Source organism: Cryptotermes secundus, unplaced genomic scaffold (assembly GCF_002891405.2).
Source record: "Cryptotermes secundus unplaced genomic scaffold, Csec_1.0 scaffold84, whole genome shotgun sequence".
NCBI classification, from domain to species: Eukaryota; Metazoa; Arthropoda; class Insecta; order Blattodea; family Kalotermitidae; genus Cryptotermes; species Cryptotermes secundus.
Window position 1 is genome coordinate 696177 of NW_019723905.1, and position 12130 is coordinate 708306.

General features: G+C 35.7%; 1 protein-coding gene across 1 annotated transcript in view; it reads right to left on the minus strand.

Annotated features, from left to right (window-relative positions):
* The window catches only part of LOC111861929, a 58287-nt gene that overhangs the window by 18456 nt on the left and 27701 nt on the right, over positions 1-12130 (minus strand). The window contains exons 4-8 of the mRNA XM_033750508.1: positions 11613-11787; positions 8876-9062; positions 5640-7316; positions 3349-3559; positions 1627-1809 (exon numbers count right to left, since the gene is read on the minus strand). Of these exons, the coding sequence (XP_033606399.1) occupies positions 1627-1809; positions 3349-3559; positions 5640-7316; positions 8876-9062; positions 11613-11787 (2433 nt within the window). The remainder of the gene's footprint in view (positions 1-1626; positions 1810-3348; positions 3560-5639; positions 7317-8875; positions 9063-11612; positions 11788-12130) is intronic.

Below are 12130 nucleotides of genomic sequence, written 5' to 3' on the forward strand. Positions count from 1 at the left end.
ATGATTGATAGACTAATCGAAATTGGAAGGTGCTATGGCATGGAAATGAATGTGGAAAAAACAAAAGTAATGAAAACTTCGAGACAACCAACCCCAGTCTCAATAAAGATAGACCAAAAACAACTGGAGAATGTGAAATGTTTTAAATATTTGGGTAGCTTGTTAACAGATGATGGAAGATGTACTTGTGAAATTAAATCTAGGATTGCCATGGCAAAAGCTGCATTTAGCAAGAAGAAAAATCTTTTTACCAGCAAATTGGACTTAAATTTGAGAAAGAAACTAGTGAAATGCTACATTTGAAGCATGGCTTTGTATGAGGCTGAAACTTGGACACTTAGGGCAGTAGATCAGAAACACCTGGAAAGCTTCGAAATGTGGTGTTGGAGAAAGATGGAGAAGATCAGTTGGACCGATTATGTGAGAAATGAAGAAGTGTTAATTAGAGTCAGTGAGCAGAGGAGTATCCTACATGAAATAAGAAAACGGAAGGCTAATTGGATTGGTCATATCTTACGCAGTAACTGCCTTCTAAAAGAAGTTATTGAAGGAAAGATGGAGAGGCAGATAGAAGTGACCAGAAGACGAGGAGGAAGATGTAAGAAGATGCTGGATGACTTTGGGGACAGAAGAGGATAATCTCATTTGAAGGAGAAAGCTCTAGATCGCATTAAGTAGAGGAACTGTTTTGGAAGAGACTGTGGACTTGTCGTCTTGACAGATTACTGATGAATGAATGAATGAATGAATGATGTGGTTTAATCAGTTAAGGATGTGGTTATGGCCTGGATGGTCAGAAATTGGTTCCTGGCAGGGCTACATTGGACCCAGTTTTGTTCTTAATTCCACCTCCTATGCAGCAAGTGCTGGGGATTATTGACCAGGAGGAAAAGGAGGAAATAAACTGCTAGAACAATTAAACAATTACTCACCTCCATTCAATACCAAGGTCAAGAATACATGGTACTTTACCTTATTCCTACTATGTACTGTACCTACATTCACGTCATGATGCTTACCCACAGGAAATACTCTGTATTAATATAAATTTGCTTGATTTGAATTTTGTCAGATTTATGAAAGCCTATCATATTAGGAATTCATATATGGCCTAAAATATTTATTTCACAAATTATTTTTTTTCTCATACAATCACTGAGTAGATGAATATTGAACAAAATAAAATATACAGACAGATATATCACATACACTATTTGCATTCCATGGACAAATAAACACAGTCTGAGAGTCATAGCAGAATAAGCAGAAAAATCATGATGAACTTAGTTTTACACAAAAGAATAATTCCTTGCAATTATTCCACAATAAATATTACAACTCCACATACAATTATCAGACTGCTGTCAATGATGTAAATTTCACAAATTCCCCAACAGAACAAAAGGTGACCAACAAAGACTATTAACAATGACTGAAATTATCTTCTGTTAGTTGAGGGATTTCTAGTCCTTATTGTGATCTTTTTATGCAACTTATTTCCTGCATAATATACACAAATTTATGGAACACTATTAAGATTATCAATTGGTCTGTGGAGGCTTGTTTCAAGATAGAATGAATAATTCTACAAATAGTATGCACACTCCAGGCTGCAGAACTACCAACCTTTCCTAATGCTTGAGAACAAAGTTGCATAGTCTTCCCTTGGTAAGACTGTTCTGTCAGTTAGTTCCTTACTTGTTATGAATACGGTTTCTAGGATGGAAAGAGACATGTAGTATGTTGCTTCAGATGTTATCATCTCGTACTTAGTTTCCTGTAGAGCTATTTGACTGGCATCCATGTGGTCTGCAAAATTGAATAAACAGTGTGAGGAACTAAGCAGACTGGTGTAGTGGCAATGCTGTAAACTCGAATTCAGGAAGTGCTGAGTTCAGATGTATGCTGGGGTTTTGTTTATCCTGATTCAGGCCTTCCATGGCTTTCCTCAGTCCTTCTATGCAAATCTCTGAACAGTTCCTCAATTATGCCATTACTATTTTCTTCCAAATCCTTTCAAATTCATCAATAATCATAACATTTTATGCTAAATAGTCTAGATAATGGCAGCATCATGAAAAATAAACCTCTGAAATATCAGAATATGATGAAGAAAGAGTTAAGAGAAGCAAGATCAGAAAATTTAAATATATTGATACTATAAGGGGAGGAAGATTATACCATATGACATAACTGCATGAAAATAGGAATAATAAATCATCCTTAGTGATTCATGGGACACAAAGGGTCTTAAAGATCTAATAGCATAACATGCTTTGCTTAATTTAACCGTAAGTCCATCAATATGATGCTTCCATGACAAGGAGCTATCAACAGTAATACGTAAAAACCGAGTATTTGTATTGTTAATAATCTATTTATTATTATAACTGATATCTAATTGAACTGTTTGGCTATTAGTGGTTCTAAATTGTATATAGTGAGTTTTGTTATAATTTAATGAAAACAAATTGATATTAAACCATTCATTCATCTGTCATCCACACGATTGAGGATGCGGAAACAGTCATACAGGAGGAGCAATAAAAAACATACATAATCAATCAGAACATTACACAACATAACAACAACATTTGGCAGCCAGTCATTAAAAGTGAAGATTATTATTATTCTTGCCACATTTAAAATCAAAATATTCATCTAAAGTATAAAATGAATGATCACATAAAAATTTTTCCAAAGTCAGTTTAAAATCTCTAGAATTGTTATATAATTGCTTTATGAAAACAGGAAGGTTATTAAACACCATGATACCCATATAATAACCTCTCTTGAGATATAGTGACCAATGGGCTGAAGGTTGATTAAGATTAAAATTATAACCCTGTCTTGTATTTCTTGTATATCAGATATAAATTGATATGAATCCATGTTGTTAACCATAAAAGACTGTAAGAATAGATACACTGGGACTGAAGAGGGAGAATACCCAAAGTTATGAATCTCTACTAGCAATACCCATCATTATTCTGAGTGCCCTCTTCTGCATGCGGAACATGTTAATAGCATATGAGGAATTTCCCAAAAATATGATGCCATAATGCATGATGGAATGAAAATAAGCATAGTAGACCATCAACAAATTAACGAAAGGCTTGACCCTGAATGTACATTAACATTGTCAGAGATGTGGCCTTCACTGTGGTGACTATGAGGAGTTTTCGTCTTGTGGAATATAATGCCATGTAAGCTCTGCTCTTTCATTGCTTGGCTTACTCTTTGACCCTGAAGATTGATGCATTACATTCTCCTAAAATGTCAGTAACCTTCTACCAGACTACACAACATCTCATCCCAGAAAACAGTACTTATCATGTGTTAACTTACCTAGCAGACCAGATCTTACGACCTCATTAATGTCAACCCAGCGCAATCGTTGACTGCTGCCAGAAGGTTTACTTATTTCCAGTTTGGGAATGGATATTTCCTTATCATTTCTTCGTGGTTGAAGTTGCATCGGAAAATTAATTTCTTCGTATATATGTTCCTCTGGTTCTGTGTAGATGTTCTCTTCTGCTTTAGTATTTGAATCTTTTACCTTTAGTAGAAGTGATATTCAATGAGATTTCCCATACAGTTTTAAATGATGTTACCAAATATATATGAAGGTAAGTCACATAGTATCTACAAAATTCAGCCTTTTATTTCCAAATTTGCTTCACTGGCGAATAGATTCGCAACTGTAAGGACAGAACTCCCTTACTGTTGTAGGGCCTTATTTGACCTTAATCATTCAGTTGTTTTTCATAACTATTGGTGTCAACATGGCCACTCTGCTTACTACATATGAAAAAGCAGAGCAGCATGCAATAATTCAGTTTGTATAGGCTGAAGGTGCAAGAGGTTCACAAATTCAACGAAGGCTATCAGCAAGTTATGATAACAGTGTTTCAACAGAGTGGAGTGTGGTTTGGTTGACATGTTAAAAATGCCGAAAAAGCAACATTTTGGCCGTGAAGCAAATTGTGGAACTTTCTTGTTAACAATAAGAATGTCAGTATTTACCAGGTGGTCAGAATCAGCAAGTTATGATAACAGTGTTTCAACAGAGTGGAGTGTGGTTTGGTTGACATGTTAAAAATGCCGAAAAAGCAACATTTTGGCCGTGAAGCAAATTGTGGAACTTTCTTGTTAACAATAAGAATGTCAGTATTTACCAGGTGGTCAGAATCAGCAAGTTATGATAACAGTGTTTCAACAGAGTGGAGTGTGGTTTGGTTGACATGTTAAAAATGCCGAAAAAGCAACATTTTGGCCGTGAAGCAAATTGTGGAACTTTCTTGTTAACAATAAGAATGTCAGTATTTACCAGGTGGTCAGAATTAGAAATAATTACATCCTACCACATATAAATGTCACAGTTTTTATAGCTAAAACTCAAAATGTGTCCAAGATAAACCTTTTTTTAATATTCTCTTATCAAAACAAAAGACGGATGTCAAAACATACTCTACATATTTAATGGGACAGTTTCACATGGATGTCAGAACTGTTCTATTTATAATGGTGAAAAGTCTGATACCCTTGTTATCCATGCAGGGGGAGAGCAAGGTTTCATCCCTAATGCCTATGTCTGCTTAAAATCCCACCAAAAAACAGGAGACTACCACAGTGACATGAACTACAACAATTATGAAAAATGGTTAAAGGAGCAACTTATTCCTAACCTTCCCCCAAATTCTGTCCTTGTCATTGATAATGCTCCCTACCATAATGTACAACTAAACAGAGCCCCTAACTCAAATTCAAGAAGAGATTTTATGATATCCTGGCTAAAATATCATCTTCCACATATTACCTTCAATAACACTGATTTTTCATCATTGCAGAATCCACACATATATAATATGATCATACCACTCAAACCGAAATACCTTTCCTATAAAACAGATGGAATCTTTGCAGAACACAATCACAATATTTTACAACTCCCTCCGTATCACCAAGAACTCAACACAATTGGGTTAATATGGGCCACCATAAGAAATTGGGTTGCTCAAAATAATACCACATTTAAGATGGACAATGACATTAAACTGGCAGACGGAAAATTGGCTTCCATAACTGCAGAAGACTGGCAACGTAGGTGCCAACATGTAAGGAACATTGAGCAACAATTAATGGCACGGGAAGGCCTTTTGGACACAGGACAGGAGTTTGTCTTCCACGTTGGCAGTGATAGTGATGACAGTTCTGATGATAAGTCCAGTTCATCTGGTGGTGATGAGGAAGGACAGACATGTGGAGATGATATTTATGCGGACATTGCCGGTGTTGCCCCTTTAGAATAGACCCGTGTAATATGTACATAAACTCTTCACGTATATAACAGTGAAAAGTGTATAATAGTGTATAGTGCATAACAGCCTGCCATTCGGCACTTAAAACTTAACATCGGATGTGTGAACATCAACGAGACTAAACCACCATCACTATGCAACACAATGAGGTAAGAAGTTATGTCCTCTTGAGAACGCATGTACTGCATTCCCTGCCACACTTGTCGGCATGCTGGAGCTCTCCCCGCCACTACCAATACTTCTCCTACTCCGCGTCAGAGGACTGTCAACTCTAAGTACTACAGCTATAAATAAAAACATAAAATGCTGAAGACTTACATCTCCAAAATTGTAGGTCTGGTATATTGGAATATTGTATGTTGAAAGTGATCTGCTGTTTAAATTATCTCCATTCATATGATTTCTGTCACATGGCTTGCATTCTTCGTATGCATTTCCACAGTCATCAACTCTTATATTACACTCTGAATACGTTTTCCTTCTCTTACCACACTCTGTTCTATTTCCACCGTTAACCTTCCTGTCTAATGATTCATAAAGGCTCACTGGCTCGAGTTTGTGATAATTTGCCCTAAATGATTCATTCATTGGCTCATAGTGATTGTACATTTCATCCACTCTGGCATTCTCTTTCTGTAAAGGAAAGTGAGGTTTGTACAGTGTACCGAGGCAACCAAGGTCATAGAAGCTGATGAAAATTTGTTGCTCATGTCTTGGTAACTGTTTAATAATGCATGACTTCTCGGCTGCAGCTTCTTCAGTGGATGAAATATCTTTGGTCATAGAACTGCTTATATCACTTGATGGACTTCTGTGTTTTTGAAGTTGGCTATTGACTAAAGAAAAATTATCTGAACATTTCTCTTCTTCATTTAGAAGTGTGCAATGAACTTCTCTGTTTGCTTCATGGGTGCAACATTCACTCTTTCTGTGAAGTCCATTTGTAAGGAGGTCATCTTTCAAAGAGACTGCCTCATCTTTTATGAACAGTGCTTTGGATGGTTGGGGCACTGGTGAAGTGGGCTTATTTACTACAAACGTTGTATCTAATTGCTTATCTGCATTACAATGTTCAGACAGTTTCTCACAGTTATTATGTTGTAGCCCCAAAGAGGGAATGCTGTGAATCTGCATTTTAGAGGGTTGAGGACAACTGTTACGAATTGTACAATTTTTAACCTTTAAATTGTCATGTACTGAAAACCTTCTAATGACATCTTTGACATAAGATGATTCAGGGTTTGAGTTTGTCAAATTTCCAGAAAAGTTAGGTATACAGATATGATGAGAATTTGTACTAATTACAGATGTATTAGGCGGTTTATCATTGCTATTTATGCTAGATGTGATGTGGAGAGTTTTGTTATTATCAACTGAAATTTTTACTTTGTTTTCCAACAGAACTCTATGCTTCTTGCTCCCTGCATTTCTCACTGACCTAGACGCTGTTTCATACAGGCAGGAACATTGTCTTCTACCTTCCACTGTAGCACTGTGAATACTACCCGTAGGTTCAGAAACAGAATATTTTGACTCTGTATGGTAGCTATTTCTTTTACAGGAATTCTTAGTTGGTTGCCCTTCTGCATATGAAATAGATCGTTTGCTGTTACTTACAAGAGGAACTTTAATGGGTTCTTCTCTTCTCACACTCATATTAAATTTATCACCACATTTTACCATAGCTCTGGAATTTATTTCTACAGTCTGAATATTTAAGCACTGCTGTTTCACTGATGGACACCCATTTACAGTCACATTAGGCAGTGGGCCCTTTTCTGAAGATTTATGATCTGTGTCTTCTACAGAATCATTTGATTGTTTACCACAGATTACACTGGTGCAAAATAAAATATTTTCTTGGTGTTGTGATGTGTTCTTTCCTGCTGGCTTTGGTTCAAAACAATGCACATTTTCTTCTAAGGTTCTACCCAACTTCTCAAGGTATGTTGAGCCATGGAGTGTTCCAAGAACTTTGTAGCATTCTTCCAAGAGCTGAAAGAAATAATTAAAATAATTGAAGCTATGATAACTGCATTAATCCAGAAATTAATAAAATAATCCAACTGACATTTTATAATGTAGTTTCAAACTCAAGCTTAATACAATTATTGAATTTCAAATTTGTTTCATGGCTTCTTTCTCAGAATGAATTCCCAATCCATATTTCAGAGACTGGTTGCCAGCAGTCTAAAACGATTTACCATATGGTAATTTTTATTTCAGAATGTATGAAAATAAGACAGAAGAAACGTAATGAAGAACGGGTGAAAAGTTTATTTATGCTAGTAAATATTTAAATAGGCTAATGATGCTTATAAACAAAATGAATCCAACAGAATGTGTAAATACTGTCACATGTTAAGTGATTAGACATGGGGTTTGGACTGGTAATTGGATTTATTTTACTCTTAAAACTCACAACTACAATTAATTATAGCGCTATAGCTATAATTCATCCCAACAGAGGACACCGTTTCCAACAATTCCTCTATTGCTGCATGTGTAACAGTTGTCATGGTCATGTGCTGCTTACTGGATGCTGTGTAGCAGGGAATCTCTATTAAATTTTGTCATTGCGTGCTTATAGTTTCATAACATAGCAATAGGCATCTATTCTGATTAAACTGTTCCAGCATTCAGTGGACATGCCACAGTATGTTTCAATTTCTGTCAAATCAAAGGTTGTGATGTAGGCGAATATCAAATGTTCTATCTGTGGATATGATGTTATGCAGTCTCACAGGAGTTCACCAGCATACAGAGGAGAGTACTGCCTCTAACCTCACTCTTTTTTCTGCTTGGTTTACTTACTTTCTAACCCTGAAGGCAGAAGCAGTATATTGCTCCACATCACTGAATTTTTTTCCACATTGTATGACATCACAGTCCAGAAGATCACACTTTTCAATTTTGTATATTTATTTCATTAAATATCTTACACATCAAAATAAATATTTAAGTAAATTCACATCCATTTATGAGATTAACATTCAATATTACAATCTAGGCTCCATATTGTGTTCCTTGATTTAAAGATTTCCTTCATTTAAAATTCAGTTTCAGTGAACTCGTGCCAATATCTCAACATTAGGTTCCCTCAATTTAAGATTTTTCCTCAGTTTAGAATTAAATTCCACTAGTCATCCAAATAAACATTTAAATGAGAGTTTCACTGAATACATATTTCATTCTTGTGATGAAATATTCTTGAGATAATGACAATGTTCTTTAAATATCCAAAAAACTTAAATTCCGTTGACAACTAAGAGGATGAGCAATGAACCACTAATTACTTGACCACACAAAATATATCAATAAATAAATGCACTGTGAAATGTTATGGTAGTAGTCTATACCAAATTTTATTCAACTAACATTTAAGTCGGTATGTGTGTTTTCAAAGATATTGATACCAGGAGGCAGGGATTCTTCACATGGTTGCTCCTGGATGAAAACAAATTCGTTTACAACCCAGAATTACAAAATGCTAGCAGAATTAGGTAAATGTTATGATCAAATGTTTCCAGAATTGAAAACAGGTATATACTGACCTTGGTTATATTTGTTAATATTCTTTTACAATAAAAGTTATCCAAGCGATTAGTGGTATCCAAGAACATAGAATGGATATCTTGGAATAACAGGCGATACAGCTTGAGATGCTGAAGTGGTAACATGACCCGTTCCACGTTTAGCCGTTTGCTAAATGAAGCTGCTACTATTTCATATTTGCTTCTCCTGAAATACATTACAAATTAAATTAAATTAAATTAATTATGTATGTCCTTAGTCAACAACTCAGAGGCTGATTATAAATCAAGCATAAGAGAATTATGGAAGAAGCAGATACAGACAAATAAAAGACAAAAAGAGATAACGTGTATCATAATTAAATTCATTTCATTTCTAATTTATTTATGTGCTAACTTAACAGCCCAAAACTAAACACAAGGTGAGCACAAGTAAAGGGAAAGAAACACATACACACACACAGAAATGATACAAAATCAAAGCATTTTATATAATTTTAATGTTTAAGATTTGATTCAATTCAATTCCTTTATGTAAGTGGTGTGTAACACTGGAGCGCTAAAAGTATACATAATGAAAGCCAGACTATGGCTAGAACTAGAACTGGAACTGCAACTAGACTACAATTTAATCCTAGGCAATAAAATACTAATAATACTAGTAACATGATAATGACGTAATTCCATAAAATTAAGAAAGGAAAATGTATCATTAAGGGGAATGTTGTGTTTATTCAAGAAGTCTGAGATTTGCAGACACTCATCATCATCCAAAAAAGTCTTTTAAGCCAGACTTTCCTTCAAATTAGGAAACAAGTGATAGTTGTTTGGTGCAAGGTCTGGGCTGTGTGGTTGCTTTGTTGCTTATGTTAGAAAAAATTAAATCAACTAAATTGCTGCTGCCGACAGTATCAATGCACTGGCTATGCGTAGATTACATTTCCATTAGGTTCAGAGTAATAATGGGAATTGGGCAAAGATTGACCACTTTTCTGGTCAAAACCAGGGAAGTTATAATCTCCAACCATAATTACTTGAAATAATAATAATAATAATGGCGAAGAAGAAGAAGGAGACGGAGGAGATATGATGATCAGCAAACATAAGGGGACTGTCAATCCATAAATATTGTCAAGTGTTTGGGTGGTACACATGACGAAATGATGGCTTCTAGTTCGGATGATTGGATTTATTAACACTTTGGTTACAGCACCATCATTGACTTACACACTTTCCATTTCACACTTGCACACACATTAGGATTCCCAGTCTTCTCTAGTCATCTCTTGGTAATGGATCTCAACACAAAAACGATAACAGTCTCACAGAATTACACACTCAAAACATTACAAATAATTAGACTTCAATTCCCAGTCTTCTCTAGTCATCTCTTGGTAATGGATCTCAACACAAAAACGATAACAGTCTCACAGAATTACACACTCAAAACATTACAAATAATTAGACTTCAATTCCCAGTCTTCTCTAGTCATCTCTTGGTAATGGATCTCAACACAAAAACGATAACAGTCTCACAGAATTACACACTCAAAACATTACAAATAATTAGACTTCAAATTACACATGAAGTCTTCATTCAACAAACTTGCCATGGCTATCTTCCACCAAGAACTCTCTCATAGTCACTTAAACACTCAAACACGTAAACACTCTAAAATACTCTGAAACACTCACTCCGAGAACTGACTTGAGTGGAACTGCCCTTAAAACTCTCAAATACTGCCATCTGTTCTGTCTCTAACTGCCTTGATATAGCCTCCGCACCGACCACGCACAGAAAACAGCCTACATTGTTGAAGAGAAGTGCTTACCGCAACGTTGAACAGCAGCAAGTGCTGTGCAGTGTGGCACAGCACGGAGAAAACACCGCTTTCTTTATTGTTGATCAATCGCTGCACCCACAGACCTCCATGGCTCAATAGCTCTCGCATGGCATAAATATGCCACAGTTACTTAATCATGGAGTTGAGCCCTTCTGGAGGAGCCGCCAATTCTGCAGCTACTCAAGAATTTCCCAGCATTTTATGGAACCCGATGGTTCATTACCGTGTTCACAAGAGCCCTCCACTGGTCCCTATCCTGAGTCAGATCAATCCAATCCATACCATCACATCTTATCTCTCTAAGATCCATTTTAATACTGTCTACCCACCTAAGCCTTGGTCTTCCCAGTGGTCTCTTTCCTTCTGGCTTTCCCACCAATATCCTATATGCATTCCTCGTCTCCCCCATTCATGCTACATGCCCTGCCCTCATCCCCCTTGACTTGATCATTCTAGTTATACTTGGAGAAGAGTACAAGTTATGAAGCTCAAATATGCCACAATATAAAATAATTTTAGCAATCATTGCATTCAAATATATAATCTCTAACCCTCCCTGTCTTTATCACGACTTCAAGTATATTTATTAGAAATGATGTTCGAAACTCGGAGCAAATACGAGAGGATAGTAGCATGTGTTCAAATTGTAGATAGTTTTTGGATTAGCCTCATCAATTCACATATATGGAAAGTCAGAGAATAAAACAAAAAAGAACATCACAAATTTCTTTAATCTACAACATTAGTCAAATATTGCTTCAGTACATGTGAGCGAGAAACTTACCTCCGACATTATAACTCAACAACAAGAATTCAAAGAAATAAAATGCTTTTATTTGTAAGTACACTTGTATTTTTATAAGGAACCAACATCATTATAAAGCCAATTTACTCACAAGTGAACTAATACATACATGGCATTATGCAGGACAGTACAAAGGTCCTCTTGGTGGCTGCAATAGGTTATGTAACTCTGGAGCTCTGATGCCATGTCTTCGAACATTTTGTTTAGTGCTTTCAAGTTCACAACTGGTTTCATATTCCATTGTTCCTCAAAGGTGCTCAGAAAGCCATCAGAGCAGTGTTTTACTGCCACAAGGAGAGAGTGAGATGATTATTTCAAAACAGAATTCTATATGTTCAAAGCAATATGAGGATCTGCAGTTGTATTATATCCATAAGATGAATTCTGCCAAGAATGAAATTATAGTAATGTAATCAACTTCTTTCAGAAGCAAACAGTCATTCATCTAATAAAAATATCCCTCTTGTTATGGAGGGGTGTACTCATCAAATTAGAAGCCTACCTTCGTAATCTATTTTGGTCTACAGTTAAATTACAAAATATCCCTCTATAGGTCCTCTAATTAGTGTATTTTCATATATATATACACATTCACTAAAAACTGTAATTATTATATATATATATATA